We start from the raw sequence: 21,450 nt of genomic DNA, 5'->3' as shown, positions 1-21,450 counted from the left end.
ATGGAGGCAGACGATCAGGTGGAGGTCTCATAGGTCTGGGAACCACCAAACCCTTTTGCAACAAAGAGGGATAAAGCTCAGTGTATGACATTGGAATTGGATTGAAGGTCGCCCTATCCCCTTACCTCATATTCTAATTCTGAGCATTTTTCCTTGGAACTTGAGCTCTCGGATGTTGATAGACAGGAGCTGCTGGTGCTTGTTAATAAACTGGAGGAACCGCAACACATTGTTGAACTGGAACTGGTCGATAAACTGGAGGCGCTTGATAAAACTGAGCAGGTTGTTGATTGAAGGTGGGCGTCACAGCGGCTATGTACGGTTGTGGGGCATACTGAATGGGATACATAGGCTGCTGATATGGGAAGGGTTGTTGAACATACTGTTATGGTGAATATTATTGTTGTCTCCTTCTTGGAGGGGCTCTTCCTTGGCCAATAGACACAACATTGGTTTCACCTTCCTTCTTTCTGGGAAACCCTCCAGATAACTTCTTTGGATTAACACTTGAAGTTCTAGCCATAGCTGCAAGTTTACCATTTCTCAAGCTATACTCAACACGAGCTCCTATAGCAACAAGCTCGGAGAATCCCAAAGAAGAACTTCCAACCATATTCTCATAGAATTAGGGTTGGACAGTGTCGATGAACAGTTCAACCAGTTCCTTTTCGGAAAGAGGTGGTTCAACTTGAGAAGCCAGTTCCCTCCATCTCTGAGCATATTCCTTAAAGGATTCTTTGTCATGCTGGAACATACTTTGCAGGTGTCTTCTATCGGGCGCCATGTCCGTGTTGTATTTATAGTGTTTTATGAACACGTCTGACAGGTCTTGGATACATATGATCCTACTTTGATCCAGACTCAAATACCACTTGGAAGGAGCCTCACTCAAGCTATCTTGAAAATAGTGGATCATCAGCTTGTCGTCTTCCACTTGAGCAGCCATTTTACGGTAATACATGATGAGATAGCTCTTTGGGAAAGTATGCCCCTTGTATTTGTCAAAATCTGGAGTTTCGAATTTGGCCGAAATCACCAACCCCAGATACAAGGCACATTTCTTTGGTCTCCTTCTAATGCTCGGAACTTCTTCTCAAGAAGTTGCATGTTCTCCTTCACTTCTCTGAAATCTTCAAATCTTACTTCATCACCACTAACGGTTGAGTCGACAGTCTGATACATGTGATGTTGATCTTCAAAGTGTGGAACGTGCCTAGCATAAGCAGCTGGTGGAGCAACAGTGTGGATGACTGGGCGTGCATCGGTGTAAACCGGTAATGACACAACTTGTTGGACAAATTGCCCCATGTCATGCACTACTTCCGCTCAAGGGATGAATTCGTAAGGTAGCCCATATGGAGGAAGGGTTGAAGGTAACGACCTATGAAGTTGGACTTCAACTGCTGGACTCCTGATCTCTGAAATCACGGTCGCTTGCGGAGTCTCGAATCTGAAGGTTAAATCTTGTAGCATCTCTCTCATCTGGGACATGCCTCCCTTGATCTCGTCTAATTCAGCTCTAACTCGGGAGCTCTCTTGCTCTTGTTCATCCATCCTTTGTCTTGCTCGGGCGCGAGTATTGTACGGGTGTTGGAGATTCAGCGTGAAACTGGAGGAAGAAAGCACGGAGTGAGACTCTATTTTGAAAATGTATGAATGCATGTATGGATGCATCTTGTTTGCAAAACTCTTGGTTAGTTTCAGTCATTCATTTCAGAAATGCCACAATATTTGTTTGCAAATATTTAAAGTAATAAGGCAATAAATCACAATAAAATGAATCCCAAAAGCGGTTTTTCATTAGTTTAAAATAAAGTTCAAATACAAACAAAGTGCATATGGCTTATGGGGTTTCCGAACCGTAGCAAGATCGGTAGTCATCCCTTCCAACATCGCCTTACAAAATTTGATGAAATTAAAAACTTGATGCGGGGTGCTCTATGGACACATGCACCAATCAACTTCTTGCAATTTCTCAGGCAACTCTTGTATGACGGAATTTGCAAATCTGGACAGCCTCAAAAATTTTCCCTTCCACTCAGTGTAAAGTCCTTGGAGGTCTTGAATGATGCGCAAGTCTTCAACCTTGGTCACCTCTATGTCCCTATAGAGGTTTCTCCAATATCTGTACTCACTCAACAACATCAGATAGAAAGCATCCTGATCCACACCTTCAAGTACCTGGATCCTAGCATTGGCTTGTTCCAACTGATAGTTCAACCGTGTGCAAACTCTTTCTGACTCTTCAGTCCTCAGCTTCTCATGTTCCACATCATCCTTGTATTTCTGAATGGTATTCTGAAGTTCATGAGTACGAATCTCAGAAATCAGTTGTGCTTCCCTTTTCATTTCAAGAGTCAACCCCAGAGTTTTGTTGAGTTTTTGGATCCGGAGTACAGCTTTATCCAACTCCTCCTCCTTCGTCTTGAACACAGATTTAGTACTATAGAGCGCTTGTCCGAACTTTTCTTTCCTTGCCTCAGACTCCCTATCCCTTTTGTTGGAAATTTCGAGCTTTTTGTCCTTCTTCTGTTGACCATCTTTCAAATTCCCATTCTCTACCGAGACTCGGCCGAGTTTAATACTCAAGTCAGAATTCTCCAACTCCAGCTCCTTAATACGGGCATTAAGCTTCTCCACATCTTCAGGTAATATGGGTTCTGGCTTAGGAACCAACGGATAGATAGAAGGATCAAATGGAAAAGGGAGTTTAACCATCTGAACCCTCTCTCTCACCCAACAAGTATAAGGCTCTCGAGCGATGACATTTCTCTTACCCAATTCCTTACCCTTTTTGATAACTGCTTGCCATGACCTCTTGATCTTCTTCACCGTGGGGTGATCTGCTTCAGCACTGTGTAAGATGAAAGGCTCTAAAGCTTCAGCTTTTGGAGGGTCATTCATAGGGTAACCATGCTGCCTCAAAGATAACACGGGGTTGTAGTTGATGCAACTCTTGGTTCCTATCAAAGGTACATTAGGGAAGTCTCCAATGCTGATAATAACATCCTCGGTTTCCAAATTCCTGATATACCACTTAACATGATTAGAGGTGAGAGAAGCTAACTTCAGGGAGGGCTTGAGTTCCTTCGAGACAAAAGGGCCTTCTTCGGGCATATGAGATCTAAACCTGACATGCAACAGCTGCGCACAACATAAAATGGTTCCTCCCTTCTTCTCATGACGATCATGGAGAGCATAATGAAGGTCTGCTAGGAGGAACGATACAGGGTTACCAGAGAGGAAGGTTCTCACCGCCAGGTGGTCCACAAAATGGTCAATATTTGGGAAGAGAACTATCCCATATACCAACACAGCTAACACAACATAAAAAGCTTCCCAATTCCCCTCCTTTTCCATCTTCTTAGCTTGATCTTCCAAGAACTTCCTAGAAAAAACATTGAAAGCTCCCTTCACATCCCAATTGTCCATGACTTCAGAAACATTCAGACCCAAAGCTAAAGCTATTCTCTTGGGAGGAATACCTTCATCAAACTTCGAAAATGGATTATGATCCTTCAAATTCCGGCCTACAATCCTCTCAAACTTTTCCAAGGTGAGAGCCAATTGGAAATCATATAATGTGAAACAATGTAGAGGTGGATCATAAAATTGAGCAATAGTCACCGCAATCATCATGTCCATCTTCTCATTTAAGATGTCCAGAATTCTTCCATAGTCTTGCACAAAGCTATTGAGTTTGATTGGTGTTACTTTGACACTCAACTTCTGCAGGCTGGCAAGGTCCACGTTCTTGTATTTGAACTGAAAAGTGCTTCTTCTCTCAGGATTCATTTTGCTAACAAGTCTTGGATTCCTGAAACAATGTGAAACAAACTAAGAGTTTTGCTTTTTATGCGTATGCAATGAATGGATGGATGCAATGTATTTTTTTGGTACAGGTTCAAAGGTCCGGGGTATGGATAAATCTGATTTCTTTCCAAAATGGGGTTCTCACCGGGTATGATCTAGGGTTTTCTTACAAAGGACCCCCAGAGTCACTGATTCACAAGAATGTTTGACGCTTATGGAAAATGCTTTCCGGTTATCAACTCCATCAAGGGAATCTATTCTGGGTGAGGTTCTCGTACCGACTCTTACGAAGTATTCACCTCGGGAGTCCATACTACGCAACCATCGACTTTGGTTATAGACAGAGTACTCAAAGTCATGGATTCAAAAGAATGTTTGACGCTTACGGAAAATACTTTCTGATCCTCAACTCCATCTAGAGAATCTATTCTAAGCGAGGTTCTCATACCGATTCTTACGAAGTATTCACTTCGGGAATCCATACTATGCAACCATCATTCCTAGTTGGCCAAAGGTTCAATGTTCTAAAAGGTCCTTAGAGTCATGGACCCCTTTGAAATATTGAAGCTTACGAAGTATTCATCTTGGGCGACAATATTTGTAAAAGGATCTACTCTAATTGAGGTTCTCATACCGACTCTTATGAAGTATTCACCTCGGGAGTCCGTATTACTCAACCATCGTCCTATCTTATGTTTTTTTTCACTCTAGACTCGGGTATAGAGTCTTTCCCACATGGTTCACAATCAGAATATCCAAATACCAACATCACAATGGAACCAATATACAACAAATATATCAATATAACAATAAATATAACATAAGAAAAACAGAGAAAGCCACACAAGTAAACAAACAAAGGCACACATACGTCCTAACTAGGCTTGACTCACTTAGGGAAACATCAGTATTCCCTAGCAGAGTCGCCATCTGTCGTACCTCAGAAAAATGATGAGAACACGACCTAGCGAAGCGCAATCGCATGCTCGTAATGATGGACTGAACAGAGTCGCCACCGAACTTTATTTATTCCTAAAAAGGAAAGGGGAAATATCGATAAAACCCAAGAAAGAACGACAATGATTATGGTCGTTGCAACCAAATCAGGGTTCGGGAGCCGATTACGCAAGGGGAGGGTATTAACACCCCTCACGTCCGTTGTACTCAACAGGAACCGTTAGGTTAGTTGTGCGCGTTAGTGTTAGTTTGAAATGTTAGGATTCTCAAGTTATTAGGAGGGAAAGAAGAATATGATCCAAAGAAAGAAGGAGATGTTTTTTGGATTTTTGCAACGAAGGGGACTAAACCTAAGTTTTTCTATTAATGGGTCTGACAAGTTTTACAAATCATGCTCCTATGTATATCAATAGAGAACTCAAGGCTTACGTAGTTCTGGGTAGAAAAAACGTTTCTTTGTTGGTCGATTTTAGCGAAAGCTACTTTGTGTCAATCGATGAAAACATTGTTGGGCTACCCAAAACAAGTGGAGAAGGGGACGTTCGCATCACAACCGAATGGATTTACAAATCAACATTCGTGGGCAACGTCGCAAGCTTACTCACACGTTCAAGTGAACAAAACATTGCTTTACATTGTCTTGAAACAAAATAACTTCCGTTTGAGAAAGGGTTTAAAGGATCGATCGCACGACGGCGAGAAAAGAGTTTGATTGGTTTGAATGTGTTTTGAGTAATGGCGAGAACTTGGATGGGCAAGATATCTATCTCGAATCCTAGTCTCAGGAGTGCGTGGTATCCACCACGTTCCATTTCCATCTTATTTGCGAAAAGGTTTGATATATTTATGTGTTTTTGAGATTTGATTGAGAAAAGATTTTGACAAAACCGTGTTGACAATTTTGGATGATGACGAGAGCTAAGATAGGCGAGATATCCATCTCGAATCATAGTCTCAAGAGTGCATGGTATCCACCATGTTCTATTTCCATCTTTATTGAAAAGTGTTAAATAGAAATTAAGTATTTTTGAGTTTTTATTGTGAAAATGGCTTGACGTTGGATCAAACATTTGATGAGCGGTTGAGAAAGATTTGAATGACATGGTTCGAAAGAAGTGGAATAGATAGAAATGGATGAATAGAAATGGATGGATTTATTTATTGAGAAAAATACTCGACATTGGATCGAGTCATTATTTTTTGATCTTTTTGAAAAGAAATTGATTTTATTCTTGTGTTAGTAATTAACTAAACAATCAAGCAATAAAGAAACAAAAACAGTAAAATTATTACATATCATGGGAGTGGGGGTACATTTTGTCGAATAGGGATTCAAGATAATGAAACAAATAAATCGGGCCCAATCACGGACAAGCAATGCATGAGTGTAGGTGCAAAAGAACCGTCTCATTGTAAGAAGGCCCAAGAGTAAGCCAAGTGAAGAAAATATCAAACATAAACCAAATTTATAACTCATTCGAACATTAAATTGAAAGAAGTAAAAACGGGACTTGCACGGATTAAAATCGGGATGCGAGGATGCGAATCAAAGTCACATAACGCAAAGATGTGCAAGGCGAATGAAGATTGAGGAACAAACAAAATCTAGGTAATATGCTCAAAGTCGGTTTGCGCATATTGACAACAATCAAAATATCATATGCGATTAATCAAAACGCGGCGAAATACTATCAATATATCGATGAAATAATCATGGAATAACAACATGGAAATTGTTGAATCCATAGATTAAAACTCGATGTTTAATCAATAAAAATAAATTAAAGGCAATCATTAAAATCAACAAATATCGGAAAAGTGAGAATAAAATATATAAAAATTAAAAATAGGTAGAAATAATGAACTAAATAGAAAGTGAGTTACGCAAGGGTTGAATCGACAACCTAGCAGGAAGCGCCGAATAATGGTCAAGTAACCAATAAACCCATTTATATAAAAGCAAAGAAAAAAATGTAAAAATTAAATATACAATAAACCCAAAAATATTGTATACAAGTATCGAACCTATGGGCATATTAGAACTGCTAAAAATCTCTACCACTTAGCCATGGTTAGTTAGTTGCCAAACTAACACAACCACCGATATATATATAAAACACCAACGTTGGAATCATTAAAATCAACAAAAAAAAACAGTAGCAGCTTATTAATTTTTTTATTTTAGCATAAAATTATCTAACTAATGGACTTAACATATTGAAATCGACCGAATAAATTATTAAATAATCTACTTAGTAATTAAAAAGAAAATAAATAGTTAAACAAACAAACAAATGCTTAGTTATTAATCTAAATAAACTAATAAAGCAAACAAAAATAGAAAACAAAACCAAACTTTAAAAAAAAAGTGGTGTACAAAGGAAGGGGTAGAGGTGCAAAAACTAAATTAATTTGTGTTATCTCGGGAATTTGGACAAATTAATTCTCGGGGTAGAGGTGCAAAATACATGAATGTTGCAGATCTTTTCAAGACAATGAATTTGGACATAAATTTTGCATCATTTGGATTTTTTATGAGAAAGTTATGGGCAGTTGAAGTTGGACTTCTGAGTTTTTCAACTGTTATCTGACCTATAATGTTTTGTATTATTGCATGTGTTTCTGTTAGAGTTATGAAATTTTGTCCAACATAACAATTGAAGTAGACATGTTAAATATTCCAATGCACTTGGTCCCACCTCAAAATAATTAAAAATGAATGAGTTAGGTCCTTGCGAACTTGACCCAAAATTAGGGTTTCTGTCAAAATGACCTATAATGTTCTGAAATGAATGATGAGCTTCCAAGTTTCAAATGGATTTATGATGAACATGAAAGTTGTTCATATGACGACTCTTCTTAAAACTTGAATGGAGGCGCCAATTGGATTGGCTAGGGCAGGTGCCCTAGGCAATCCAGCTGCCATAGCCAATCCAATTGGCGCCTATGTGTAGGTTTTTAGAGGAGTCGCCAATTCATTTGGCGACTCCCTCATAAAATGCCTTTTTTGTCTTATAAATAGATGTGTTGTGTGACCAATTGTTCCACAGCTCATATAATCATTTGACTATCATGTTTGGTGTTCGTCGCCGTTATGGTAAGGTGATTTATGCAAGAGACAAACCTCAAATGCTGATGCTGTTTTGGAACATCACCACGTTCGATCAATTGAAGAGGGAGCTGGTTCGATGGTTAGACGGGAAAATACCAGAAGGGGAAAAAATCAGAAGTATTGAGAGACTTGACAGTATCTTTGGTTGGGTGCGAATGAAGACTGATAAGGATGCTAGGGAAATGATGTTCGGTCGAGACGACATTAATTTGATTGTTGTAATCAGTTAGAATCATTTATGTTTTCATATGTTTTGTACTGATATTTGTTATGAAAGTCGTTGTAACAAGAACTTAATGATATATAATGATTAATTGTTATAGAAATACAATTTTACAAAAAGCTTAAGATCTAGATGATGCTCCTTGATTGGGACAGTTGTTTTTGTTGTGTCCTGGTTGACGACAAATACTACACAATCTTATCATTTTATCTGTGGAATCCATCTCTGTTCTGATGCGTGTGCTGTTTGGCCTTCCTTTCTTCTTTCTATGCATCTCTTCATTGTGCCAAACAATATCTCCTTCATATGGAGGCCATAATCCTACATTGGTAGTACTGAGAAGCTTTGACTATATACATTCATGATGGTGCTGGCCTTGTACACATCAGATAAATGGTTGTAAGCGTCTTGACGAGTATAAGGGCATGCTGCAATGACATGGGAGCAAGGTATGCGGAAGGCCTGAAATTTTCCACAATCGCACCAACTTCTGTGTAGTCTAACAGCGTAGGCTAAATTTGGCCTCCTCTCGTTGTTGCCCATTATTTCCTGGACGCTGAAATTTTGTCTATGACGGTCAAAGACTCTTACAGCGTGTGTCGTAGCTTTGATGCTCTCCTCTTTCATGACCTTCATGCAACACTCACTGAATACTTGTCCAGACATTAACACTGCACTCCATCTTTCACCTCTCGTTGCGAACATAGAAGCCAACCTATAATAGGTTGATCTTACCAAGGCGGTTATTGGCAGATTTCGAATTCCTTTGAAAACTCCGTTCATGCATTCGACATTGTTTGTTGTCATGTGGCCCCATCGACAACCACCGTCAAATGCTCTTGTCCACTGCTCTACTAGGATGTTATTTATCCATCTCCCCGCGTCTTCATTAGACAGTCTAATTTAATCAGGATAATATTGAAATGACGGTTGAGTTAAAGCATACCCATCATTCACCACCTTCTTGCGAAGATTCCTATCTTTTATAGCACGCATGAAGTTTTGTGCAATGTGTCTGATACAGTAGACATGTGTAGAAGGAGGATCATGCCATCCGTTGTCATGGTTGTCGTAGGCACTCTCAATGGCAGCATGTCTATCAGAAATCAAACATAGATTGGCTTCTGGAGCCACATGCGTTCTGAGATGTCGAAGAAAGAAACCTCATCCACCAGCCGTTTCACCTTCAACAAGAGCAAAGGCAATGGGAAAGACATTGTTGTTACCGTCTTGTGCAACCGCCATGAGCAAAGTACCCTTGTATTTTCCGTATAACCAAGTGCCATCAATTTGCAAGAGAGGTTTGCAGAAAGCGAAACCTTTGATGCACGAGTCAAATGCCCAAAAGAGACGGTGAAATATTCTATTACCTGTAGCACAGGTTCCGTCTGGCATCATTGCTGGCACTGTCTCCATAATTGCCACAGTTCCTGGGACATATGTTTTTAGTGCCCATAAAAACCGTGGCAATTCCTTGAATGAATCCTCCCAGTTGCCGAAAACCTGTTCAACAGCCTTTGTCCTCGCAATCCATGCTTTCTTGTAAGATAGAGTATAATTATATGTTGTTCGGATATGGGATATAATTATACTCACCTTCACTGATGGGTCTTTATTTACCAATGGCAGAATGTCTTGACATATCAAAGATGTGCTCAGTTTACGGTGATCTTGTTCAACGTTAGTTGCAACACAACTGTGCGGTGGGTCTATTGAAACGATCTCCCAGGAGTCATTTTTCTTCTTGTAAGACGCAGCCAAACGAAACTTACAAAGCATGTTACGACATTCGATAACATACCTTCTAGAATCAGTGCGTTTCACTGTAAAGTCAGCAAAGTTGTTCATGTGGAATTTTTTGATTGCCAATACACATTCTTCTTTGGTACGAAACATGTGTCCCACCTTTAATTCGCCTACAGGTCTCGGATACGGATTATAGAAGACACTGTCGGATGTTTCATCGTCGTTAAGATCCATATTTGTCATATGTTGAGGCGGATTATAGACATGACTAGGAGGTATTGGTGGTGGTTGATCATCATCTTCATCGTCGTTGTTCAACATATGATCAACCTGTATCTCGGGCTCCTCTTCTTCTTCATCAACAACGTCGACTTCTACTTCTGCCTCTGGGTTGAGTTCATCTGACCATTGTGCATCATCTGCATCATCTTCACCAACTTCATCCTGATCGGTTAGTTGAGACTGTTGAGACGGTATACATGGTTGTAGAGTTATGTACAACTCTGTACAATTGTTGCCTGAATGTTCATGACTAAGAAACATGTTTTCAACGTCTTCATCGTCTCGTACCTTTAGGGGAAAAAACTTGCATTGACCATTCTCAAAAAATATTGGATTCTGGTATGTGATCTTTGACACAATACCTGATCCTATGAAAGATTGTATTCTTTTTTTCAAATGCAAAAAGGTTGCATTTCTCTTGATCGTGATGCTAATTGTATCAGTGTTTCTAAAACAAAAACCATGAAGCTCAGACTCAAAAGTTTCACCGTTGCAGTGAACGTTGACACTGTATAATGATGAAGATGACATTTTGGAGATGAAAACTATTTTGCAAGTGCAGATGAATGTGAATGAAGTGTCTTGGATGTTGATAGTAAGACACTTAAATAAATGGTATCAGTTCTGAGATGGTATCTCACATGCTAGCTAGTTCTGAGATAATGTGTCAAGCATGCAAGCCAGTTTTGAGATGATGTGTCTGTCATGCAAGACAGTGTGAGTTGATGTGTCAAGCATGCTACCTAGTCATGAGATGATGTGTCTGTCATGCAAGACAGTGTGAGTTGATGTGTCAAGCATGCTAGCAAGTCATGAGATGATGTGTCTGTCAGGCAAGCTATCAACAAGTGACTCTTCAACATGCAGGAGACCAAACAGCCACGTGTCTGACATGTAAGCTAGGTCTTAGATGATGTGTCAGTCATGCAAGATAGTCTGAGATGATGTGTCAACCATGCAAGCTATCAAGAAGCTAGTCATCATCATGCAGGAGACAAGACAGACACGTGTCGGACATGTAACATAGTCAGAGATGATGTGTCAATCATGCAAGCCATCCACAAGTGAGTTATTCAGCATGCAGGAGACAAGAATGCCACGTGTCAGACATGCAGATGGTGTCGCCAATTGGTTTGGCGCCTACACTTAAGGCTTGTACATGGTCGCCAATTCAAGTGGCGACCCCATGGAGTCAGTCCTCGAAACCAAGCATTCAGAACTAGCCTTGCATGCATGTACCTATGGTGTCGCCAATTTGAATGGCGCCCCCTCTTTAGGATTGTACATGGTCGCCAAATGAGGTGGAGACACCATGCAAACACAAATTTTTATGCTCTCATCCATTTGCCTATAAATACATCCACTCCTTCAACAATTCTTCCACACCAACATTCTCACTACTTCATCTACAATACTTCTTTTACAATTTCATCTTCAACAACATCTTCCAATTTCATATACACCAACTCCCCAACAATATGTCTTTACTCACAATGGGCGAAGCACACAGAGGAACAGTTGCAAACATCGCAACATACGTAAGTTTTTTCTTATACTAATTTTTTATGTTTCATCTCCACCAACCCCATTTTATTTTGAAATACCAACTTAGTCAAGTGTTATATTATTTCTATTATAGGATGTATCAAGGTTTCGAACTCGAGTCCACGAATTTGTCCCAATGGACCCGATGATTCAACCTTATGTTGAACTCGCTGGTTTTGGTCAGATTAGCAAGATTATGTCTTGGTCTATAGATAACAAGTTCATTCTAGCCTTATGCGAAAGATGGAGGCCAGAGACACACACATTTTGGTTTCCAACCGGTGAGTGTACCTTGACGTTGGAAGACGTCTACATGCTTTTAGGACTACGAATTGAAGGCAAAGCTGTTAATGGTAAGACCAACTATGCAAATTCAATTTGCATGGAGCTTTTAGAAACTGATTTGTTAGATGATAATGCTAGAGGTCAAGGTATACTACTCTCACACCTAAAGTCATATTATAATAGTTTATATTTAGATGAGCATTCTACCGAAGATGCTCGAATAATAAAAACTAGGTGTTACATTATGTTGTTACTAGGATCCTTTTTATTTCCCGAAGGTAGTGGTTCTAGCATGTATATTATGTACTTACCTCTACTTAGACATGTAGATAGAATAGGTAGTTACAGTTAGGGATCCGCATGTCTAGCCTATCTCTATAGTTCGTTGTGCAAAAACTCCCACAAAGACACATCTACGTTTTCTAGATGTGCTGTTTTGCTACAAGCATGGGGATGGTCAAGACTACCGTCTCTAGCACCGGTCAATAACAACCCTTTCACTTTTCCATATGCAAAAAAGTAAGTTGTTTAAATTGCTATATCTTTACTTACTTCCTTACAGTTTAGTACCTATAACTAATTTATTTTAACTTTTTGGTGTAGATGGTCGGCACGTGGTATGAGTTACAGCAGATGTCCGAGACACTGTATTACTCAGTATCGTAACCTGTTGGATCACCTTCAACCGACAGACGTAAGCAAAATAACTTCATTAATTCGTCATATTATGTTGACTTTTTCTACATTCATTTAAATCCTATCTTCTTTAACATTTCAGTTCATTTGGCGTCCATACCTTAATCTGGATCATGAGCATGAGGTCAACCCTGAAGACGCAGCCGTATGGACAACATGCACACCGATAATACGGTTCACAACAGTGGAGATGCACAACACCGATCGTGTGAAGCTGCAGTTCGGTATGGTCCAGAATATCCCAGATCCCCCAGCTAGCCTAGGAGAATGGCATATGCGTAAAGTGAACGACCAATGGAACTTCAACCCTTGGCAAACCTTCGCAAGATCGGAGTGTCGCAAGTGGAAGCACCGTCATGACCATGTCTTAACTGATGCAGTCATACCAAATGAGGTAAAACCAAGTCGTACTTATATGGCTTGGTACAGATCGGTTGGATTTCAATTCATCGCCGGTGATATGTACCTCTACAACCCACGCCAGACAAGTTACACACAAGAAGGATCAACATCTAACCCCCAACAACATTCTCAGCCCGGTTACTCACAACCACCTATCCGTCAAACTTTCCGTTCCACAAACACACAAACATACAACCAAAACATGCCATTCACCCAACCCCAATATCAAGAACATCCCCCATACCACCACCAACAAATGGACCATCAACCTCAGACCGAACATCGCTTCGCACCCACACCATCACCCTACCAAAGTCGCCTTAGCCAAAACACTAACCGCCCCTCCTCCTACCGTAGCCAAGAACCCCAAACATCACAATACCAAAACATCCCACAACCATATCTCTTCCAAACACCCCAAAAACCTTTCCAACCTTTCCTAGACCCATCATTCACACCCATGTCTCCCTTCAACCGTCCCGGTCGCCCATCCATGAGTCAACCACACCCCAACTTCTCTAGCATGGGTCATGAGCTCAGCTACGCCGGTACACCATCATTGAATACTGAAGACTATGCTGAGTTGGCTGAATACCTCAACGGATCTTCTCCTGTAGGAGGTAATGACGCTCCTGGACCATCAGATGAACAAACACCGATGCAGAATCGTCAACATGGGTTAGGGCCAAGGGTTAGGGTAGCTAGGGGATGTGGGACCGGAGGTCGGTTAGGTGATCCCGGTCATCACCATTAGGATTCTTTGTGTAAACTCCAAATTTTATTAATATCAATTCGTATTATATCAAATTTATCTTTGTGTAAACTCCAAACATTAGGTTTCTTTGTCTAAACTCCATTTTGGTAAAATTCACATACACATGTTTTGACTGAAACCCTAATTTAGGGTCAACTACCCAACTACCTAACTCACTCATTTTTTATGATTTTGAGGTGGGACAAAGTGCATTGGAAAGTTTGAGATGTCTACTTAAATTGTTATGTTGGACAAAATTTCATAATTCTAAAATAAACACATATGATAATACAAAACATTATAGGCCACATAACAATTGAAATGTCAAAGAGTCCAAGTTCAGGTGCCCATACCTTTCTAAAACAAAATGCAAATGATGCAAAATTTTAGTCCAAATTCATTATCTTGAAAAGATCTACGACTTTTATGTTGAAGGTTTTGTCATTTGAGGCTTTTATCATTCAAACAGAAGGGCTTGAAGTTGGTCTCTTTTGGCAAAATTCACATACACATGTTTTGACAGAAACCCTAATTTTGGGTCAAGTTAGCAAGGACCTAACTCACTCATTTTTAATTATTTTGAGGTGGGACCAAGTGCATTGGAAAATTTAAGATGTATACTTCAGTTGTTATGTTGGACAAAATTTCATAACTCTAACAGAAACACATGCAATAATACAAAATATTATAGGTCAGATAATAGTTGAAAAACTCAGAAGTCCAACTTTAACTGCCCATAACTTTCTCATACAAAATCCAAATGATTCAAAATTTATGTCCAAATTCATTGTCTTGAAAAGATCTACAACTTTCATGTTTGAGGTGTTTCCATTTGAGGCTTGTTTAAGGGAGTCGCCAATTGAATTGGCGCCTCCTCTTAAAAATTACACATAGGCGCCAATTGGATTGGTTAGGGCACCTGCCCTAGCCAATCCAATTGGCGCCTCCTTGCAATTTTTAAGAGGAGTCGCCAATTCAATTGGCGCCTCCTCCTAAAAGTGGGGTAGATTGGGAAATTTTCTGAAAACTGGGGTATTTTGGGATTTTTTTTCAAAAAACTGGGTTATCTCGGTAAAAAAAGCCACACAAAACTCTCTCACTCATGATTTGAAAGATGCCCAAAAAACTATGCTTTCTTTATCTTTTATTATGTTATTTTTTAAAACCAAAACAAACAAAATCATATGGGAAACTAAACTCATGTTATGAACAAAAACAAAAAAATACAGATTCAAATCACATTCTTCTTTCATGTAAACCAAGATGTAGCAAATATCAAAACATGGAAAGTTAAAAGGGGAAAAAAAGTGATACCGTGCTCTATTTCCGGCAAGATCTAACGATTTTGTGGCGGCGTGAATTCGTGCTGTCGAAATGCTTTATTAAATTGTCCAACTACTTCCTCGCCGACAAAGAGACCGAGAGCGGAAGCTACAAGATGGTTGATGAGTGAGCTGAGAGAGAGGAAAAAGATGGGTTGGTTATGATATGATGGTTTTTTATGGTGGAAAGAAAAATTGTTGTTGATATAAAATGGTTGCTATAATGGTTGTGGTGTTGCAGTGAATCGATCTAACTTTTTAGAGACTATTGTTCTATTTTTGTGTGTAGGAGTTGTTTTTTAGAGAGGGATATTATGGATGTCGTGAAGGACAAAAAGAAATGAGTACCGTTTTCATCATGGATGTGTGGCTAGTGTTGATTGGAGGGAGAGGAAAAAATTTGATATTTCTCTCCATGCTAGCTGGCAAATAAACACGACCTTAATGGGCTCAAATTTGGCAACATGTGATACTTGGCTTTATTCTATTGGAAAGAGAGAGAGAGATAGACCTTTTCTTATTTTTTTTATCTTTATTTAACAAAATTAAATAAAATAGTGAAACTTCAAAAATTAATTTAAAATGAATGACACAAATAAAATTCAAATTAAAAACACAACTAACTCTAAATAAATGTTCCAATTATTTTGGCTAAAAAATAGAAATAAGCAGATTAAAAATGAATAAAAATTGAGCAAAAAAATACTCGAAAAATTAAACTGACTACATTAAAATGATCAACACGAAATATATTTATTGAAAAAATACAGCGTTTCTTTTAATTTTGAAATAAATTTTGACCGGTTGAAAGACTCAGGCGGGTCAAAAGGTGACCGAAAACTTAGGCGAAAAATGAATCGAGCATACTAGATTAAACTACGCGAAACGTAGATTAATAAAATTGGTATTTGCAAGCTTGATTTGGAAATTTTTTGTCTACTGATTTGATGAGTCTCTGTCAATTAATTCAACCGGTTTGGCTGCATATCCGAAAAATTATTTCAACTGATATTCTAGGCACTATGCGGTATGGAATGCATGTTATGTTAGGTAAATATGCAATAGTTATGATGGATGTATTAATTTAGTGTTTCAGGGTCAAAATCGAGGTGTGACACTACCCAGTAACCGGTGTTGTAAATCCTGCTTTTTGTCCCCTTCACAGAGTTAATCCTTGATATGTTCATCTTAACCGGTGACGGGCTTTCTCTTTGTTGGTCTTCTACCCAGTAACCGGTAGTTGTAAACCCTACTTTCTCCCGTAGAGTCTATCCTTGATATATTCACTTTAACCAGTGACAGATTCTCTCTCTTGGTAGTCTATCCAGTAACCGATAGATGTAATTCCTATTTTCTCCCCTCTTAGAGTCTTTCCTTGATATGTTCATCCTAACCGGTGATGAATTTTCTCTTTGATTGGTCTTCTATCCAGCATTCGATAGATGTAATTCCTACTTTTTGTTCAGTTGGTTTTCCTTGATATGTTCATCTTAACCGATGACAGGTATCCTCCTTGACACTTCTCAGGCAAGTCTATCCTTGATATGTTCATCCTAACCGATGAAGGATTTTATATGTTCATCCTAACCGATGACGGATATTCTCACCTTTGGTCTTCTGCCTAGTAACTGGTAGTTGTAAATCCTATTTCTGCAGTTTTCCCCAGCAAGGCTATTCTTACCCAGTAACCGGTAATGAATACTCCATCATGTGGGTTCCCAGCGAGTCATCCTTGATATGTTCATCCTAACCGATGACGAATGTTCTCTCTAACAGATCTTTATTATTTCCTTACCCAGTAACAGGTAGTAGATAATAAATTTCTACTCCTCCTGTGTTGAAGTTTATTTCTTCCTCAGTCGAGTTGAGTGCGTATTCCCTTAGTGAAATTGCTTTTCCTGCATGATGCAAGTACTTCAGTTTTATCCTAACTTACTTGTATCCCCTGCAAATGTTGTTGTTTCCCTGGCTGAGTCTTTCCCTATTTGTATGGAATTCCTCGAGTCCCCCAGTAGTTTTAAGTCGTAGCCTGACCTACGCATAACACCTTTTTCCCCTCTAGAGTCTCTGTCTCCCCAGTGAGTTTTCCTTACGGAATATATTATACTCACGTGGACTTTTGGTATCTCTGATTTCTTTTCCTTTGTGGCAATATTTCCCCACAGAGCATTAACTTTTGCATTCATACCACCTTAGGGACCAAAATTTGTTTCTAAGTTGTTATTTAAGCCCATTCTACTGAGTCGACATGAAGATTTTAACCTTTGCCTCCTCAGTTAAAATGTCCATAAATAGGGGCAGTTGTAAGACCCCAATTTTGACCCTAAGATCCCTCATGCAATTTCATCATATGCATTGGGATCATACCTTGGCATTCTCCTTACCCCTCTTTCATTGGGTTTGTTTTGGAAGAGATCACCAAGCAATTTGATTGTATCATACTTGTATATTATCATTTTACTAACCAAAATACCAAAATATGTCTTTGTATTTGCCTAACTCTTTTGTAGGTAGGGCATGATCTCCATTGATTCATCAAGTTCATATCTAGGGTTTGAGACCCTCATGACAAAGAGCACAACCATGAATTGATCCAAGAATGGTTATGAGCATCATATATAAGTTCCATTGATTCCTACATGTTATATGGATCAAGTTTTCTTCAAGCGTTTGAGGGTGATTTGCCTTGGAAACCCTAGTTTGACTGGGTATCTTGAGTAAATTCTGCACCAAGCTATCTCACCAATTGATCAAATTTCTCAAGGGGCACTTCAAAATTCATCATCTTATGCATATATGATCTACCATTATCCAAGAAAGTCCAAAGAATTGAAGGTTAGCAAGTTGGTCGATGTTGGTTGGCCAGTTGAATTCATCTGATCAAAACTGGGTCTCCCTAGACTCTATCTCCTACAATTTTCACCATATGAAAATTATTCCAAGAGAAATTTTACTCTAAATGACATTCCAAACAACTTTAATGTTGATACCTAGAGCTAGTTTTGATTGGAAAATCATCTTCTATGTTGAAACATTATAGGTCATTTTGTATAAACCCTAATTTCAAAGTCAACTTCCGAAGGCCATAACTTGCTCATTTTGTATGATATGAAAGATTTCCAAGTTTCACAATCTAATTCAAGATGTCTACTTCAAATTTTATGTTTGGAGTGAGAGCTAATTCATCTTTTTTGAGCATGTGATATGAGGTTACATTATAGGTCACTTTTGACCTATACCATGGAACAAGTGATTTTTCCAAACTTCAAAAATGCATAACTCTATCATTCCAAATCCAAATGACATGAAATTGATGACCATTTTGAAGGTTTTTAAAAATATACAACTTGGATGAAGACACTTTTCTCATTTGAATCTCACTTAAAAAGTTAAGCCAGGTGGAATATTGAGATATATGGCTTGACACTTAGAAAAAATTTCAACATGTTGAAATTTCCAAACTTCCACCTCAAAATTCTCCATGTTCCAAGCTCCAAATGAAAAAGTGTTGAACATCAAACTTGTTCCCCTTGATCCAAGATTTTCAAAGAATCCAACTCATGTATTTTGGATGAGGTTTGCAAGGTATGCGCATGGCTTTAACAGAGCTGCATCTTTGGCAAGAATCAAGCTTCAAAACTTCAGTTTACTTTGCCTTGCCAATCAAGCTTCCATTCAGAATTCATTTGGATTGATTTTGGACCCTTTTGCATTGCATCATGTGTATGCACATGCCCATGCACTCGTGCCATTAACATTGCTAAATTTGGACAAAATTTGAAGTGTGCAAATATCATTTATTCATGCTATAAATACATGCTCACTGTGCTTATTTGAATCACACATGGCGCGCCAGCTATTCCCCCCATTGAAACCTTCTCATTCCAAAGGAAAACCTGATAAATTTCAACTTGAAATTTGAGTTTGAATCTCAACTGTTGGAGATTCAAGAACTCCAGGATCCAAAGCCTTGAAACCTCTCTAATCACTTCCTGCTAGCTTCTCAAGTGTGATAAGATCGTGTTTGGAGCAAGCAATATCAAGAATTACATAGCATTGAAGGTAATTTTCAGAAAACTTCATCTCTTCGATTCTCTCTGAATTCCACTCAATTCTCTTGGATCTTTGGTTGTCTGGAGTCCTACCAATGTAGGCAAGAAGATTGAGTTGCTTAGAGGTTAAATCGAAGCAACTCAGTTGACACACCTCAAAATTCAACTCCTCATATCTTTTTATATATTTGGAGTTGGATGAAATTGAGGTCAGATTCGTGCTCTACGCCATTTTTTCTTTCAGATCATGTCCTCCTTTTTTATTATGGTGATGGTTGAAGGTGGACCAGTCCGGTGAGGTCCACCGGAGAAGAAGACCAGAGCTACATCTCGGGCCGTGTGTTGGCACGTCTCCAACCATAGGATCCATTTAAAATGATCTAATCTCACGCATTGGTTCTGATTACCATTCCTGTGGCGCATTGAATCAAGTCCACGATGGAAAGCGCGCTGAGGACCACTTGATCTGCCACCTCAATTAATGAGGGAGATCAAGTGGTCCACGCTTTTTTGTTATTTTCTGATTTTCTTTTATTCCTTTTATTTTCATTAATTCATTATAATTTTAATATTGATCCAAAAAATATGAGAGTTTCACCAAAAAATTTAAATAATTTCCTCTTTCATATTCTGAATTAAAATTATTTTTTGGATCATTATTAATATTTTTCATGATTTAATTGATTTTGCATTTGTTTTTAATTGTTTAAAAATACTTTTAAGTCTTTAAAAATTCTAAAATCTTTTCTCTAAGGTCCTTTGACCTTGTTTGACCTATGATAAATCTCATGACCATTTATTTGGTGTTTTGATGAGGTTTTAGGAATTTGATAAACCATATTTAATTTAAATGCCTTATTTTAGTATTTTTAATTTGAATAAATGCCAAATAATTTTGTTGACGAATTGTGATGACTTGTTTGAGTTTGACTCCTGTTGTTGGGCCTTGGTCAAGGTTGATTTGATTTTGTCAAGTTAATATCATTGGATTTAGGGGATTGATGGAATGTACATTCTATCTCCCAAAATGAATGGATGATATTAATTTGGTAAAAGTCCTCCTTTGACCAATTTAAGTTTTGATCCATTCCCCTCTCTCTTCATCTCATTCCCCTTATTTATGCATTCATCTCATTTGACCTATGATATCTCAAAGTCCTAAAGCTAGTTGATTGAAAAATTATCATGAGTATGGATGAGATTATGCCATCTCTTTTGCATATTCTTTTTGTGTGTGGTATGTTTCATGAGCATAGTCCATTATACTATGTCTCTAACATGCATTAACACCAAAATTCTATTGCCCGACCTCAAATAGTTGTGACTTCTACATAAGTCCAATTACGATTGCTTAACATAACGCTAAATTTGTGACATAAAAAGCATATCATTCTAGTTAGTGAGATTGTAAGTCTCCCCTCTTTCATGGTATTGTGTGGAAACTTGGCCTTTTTTCCTTCCTTTGGAAGATGTCTTGGCTCAAGGATCCATGCTTGTGATAAGTGGGTTGAGTATTCTCCAAAGAATGTCTAAAAAATGAAAAGCAAAAGCAAAACAATACTAACTTCTAACCTATTAACAACTAATTTTTAATTTCAAGCCATTTACTTTAATGTTATTTAATTCTAGCCTTTATTCATTTGCCATTGTCTATATCATTCTAATTATTTATGTTAATGCAATTTTCACTTTGTCCACTTGGACCATATTGTGTGATATATCTTGTTTGTATATACTTTGCTTGTTTGTGTGGTATTTGACCATTAATATACATAATAACAACAAAAAGCCCTAAAAAACTTTTGTGTGGACTGTTGGCTTGATCTTGGACAAATGGACTTAGAACTTAGGCAACATTCCTATGCTAAAGGACTTGGCCAATGCTAACTTATTGAGAAACCAAGTGCTTGCAATTTGAAACTTCATCTGATACATCATTCAAGATCTCTTTGAGTTCATCTGCAACATGATCATTGTGAAGCTGTTATTGTGAACCTGTGACTTGTGGAATTCATCTGCTACATGGGCTAATTTTGAGGAAGATCATGGAATGGTTAAAGCTTGGATGTGGATATCTTTATTTGATTCCTTTTCTCTTCAAGATAATATAATTGTGCATTTGTGTGTTGCTTGATTCTAAATGTCCAAGGGAATTCTGGGTTTCTATTGACATTCTTGTCTATTGGATTGCTACCCATTTGGTCATATCTTTTCAACTCTCAACTTTTAATTTTGTGCATAGGATTAGTCTCTTCATCTTC

The 21,450-nt window shown here is 38.4% G+C and overlaps 1 protein-coding gene across 1 annotated transcript; it reads right to left on the bottom strand.

Moving 5' to 3' along the window:
• Positions 1 to 1,777: 1,777 nt before the first annotated feature.
• On the bottom strand, positions 1,778 to 15,547 carry LOC127092861 (uncharacterized). The gene is made up of 2 exons (XM_051031751.1): positions 15,130 to 15,547; positions 1,778 to 3,817 (listed from the first exon to the last, which is right to left on the bottom strand). The coding sequence occupies exon 2, from the start codon at positions 3,793 to 3,795 to the stop codon at positions 1,939 to 1,941; it is 1,857 nt and encodes a 618-aa protein (XP_050887708.1). The 5' UTR covers positions 3,796 to 3,817; positions 15,130 to 15,547; the 3' UTR covers positions 1,778 to 1,938.
• Between the last annotated feature and the right edge of the window lie 5,903 nt (positions 15,548 to 21,450).

The sequence above is a fragment of the Lathyrus oleraceus genome, chromosome 6 (genome assembly GCF_024323335.1).
Source record: "Lathyrus oleraceus cultivar Zhongwan6 chromosome 6, CAAS_Psat_ZW6_1.0, whole genome shotgun sequence".
NCBI lineage: Eukaryota > Viridiplantae > Streptophyta > Magnoliopsida > Fabales > Fabaceae > Lathyrus > Lathyrus oleraceus.
This window is presented reverse-complemented; position numbering and strand designations above follow the sequence as displayed.

What these genes read in the sequence shown, in the direction of transcription:
- LOC127092861 (XM_051031751.1), bottom strand. Translation starts at nt 3,795, where the DNA reads ATGAATCCTGAGAGAAGAAGCACTTTTCAGTTCAAATACAAGAACGTG.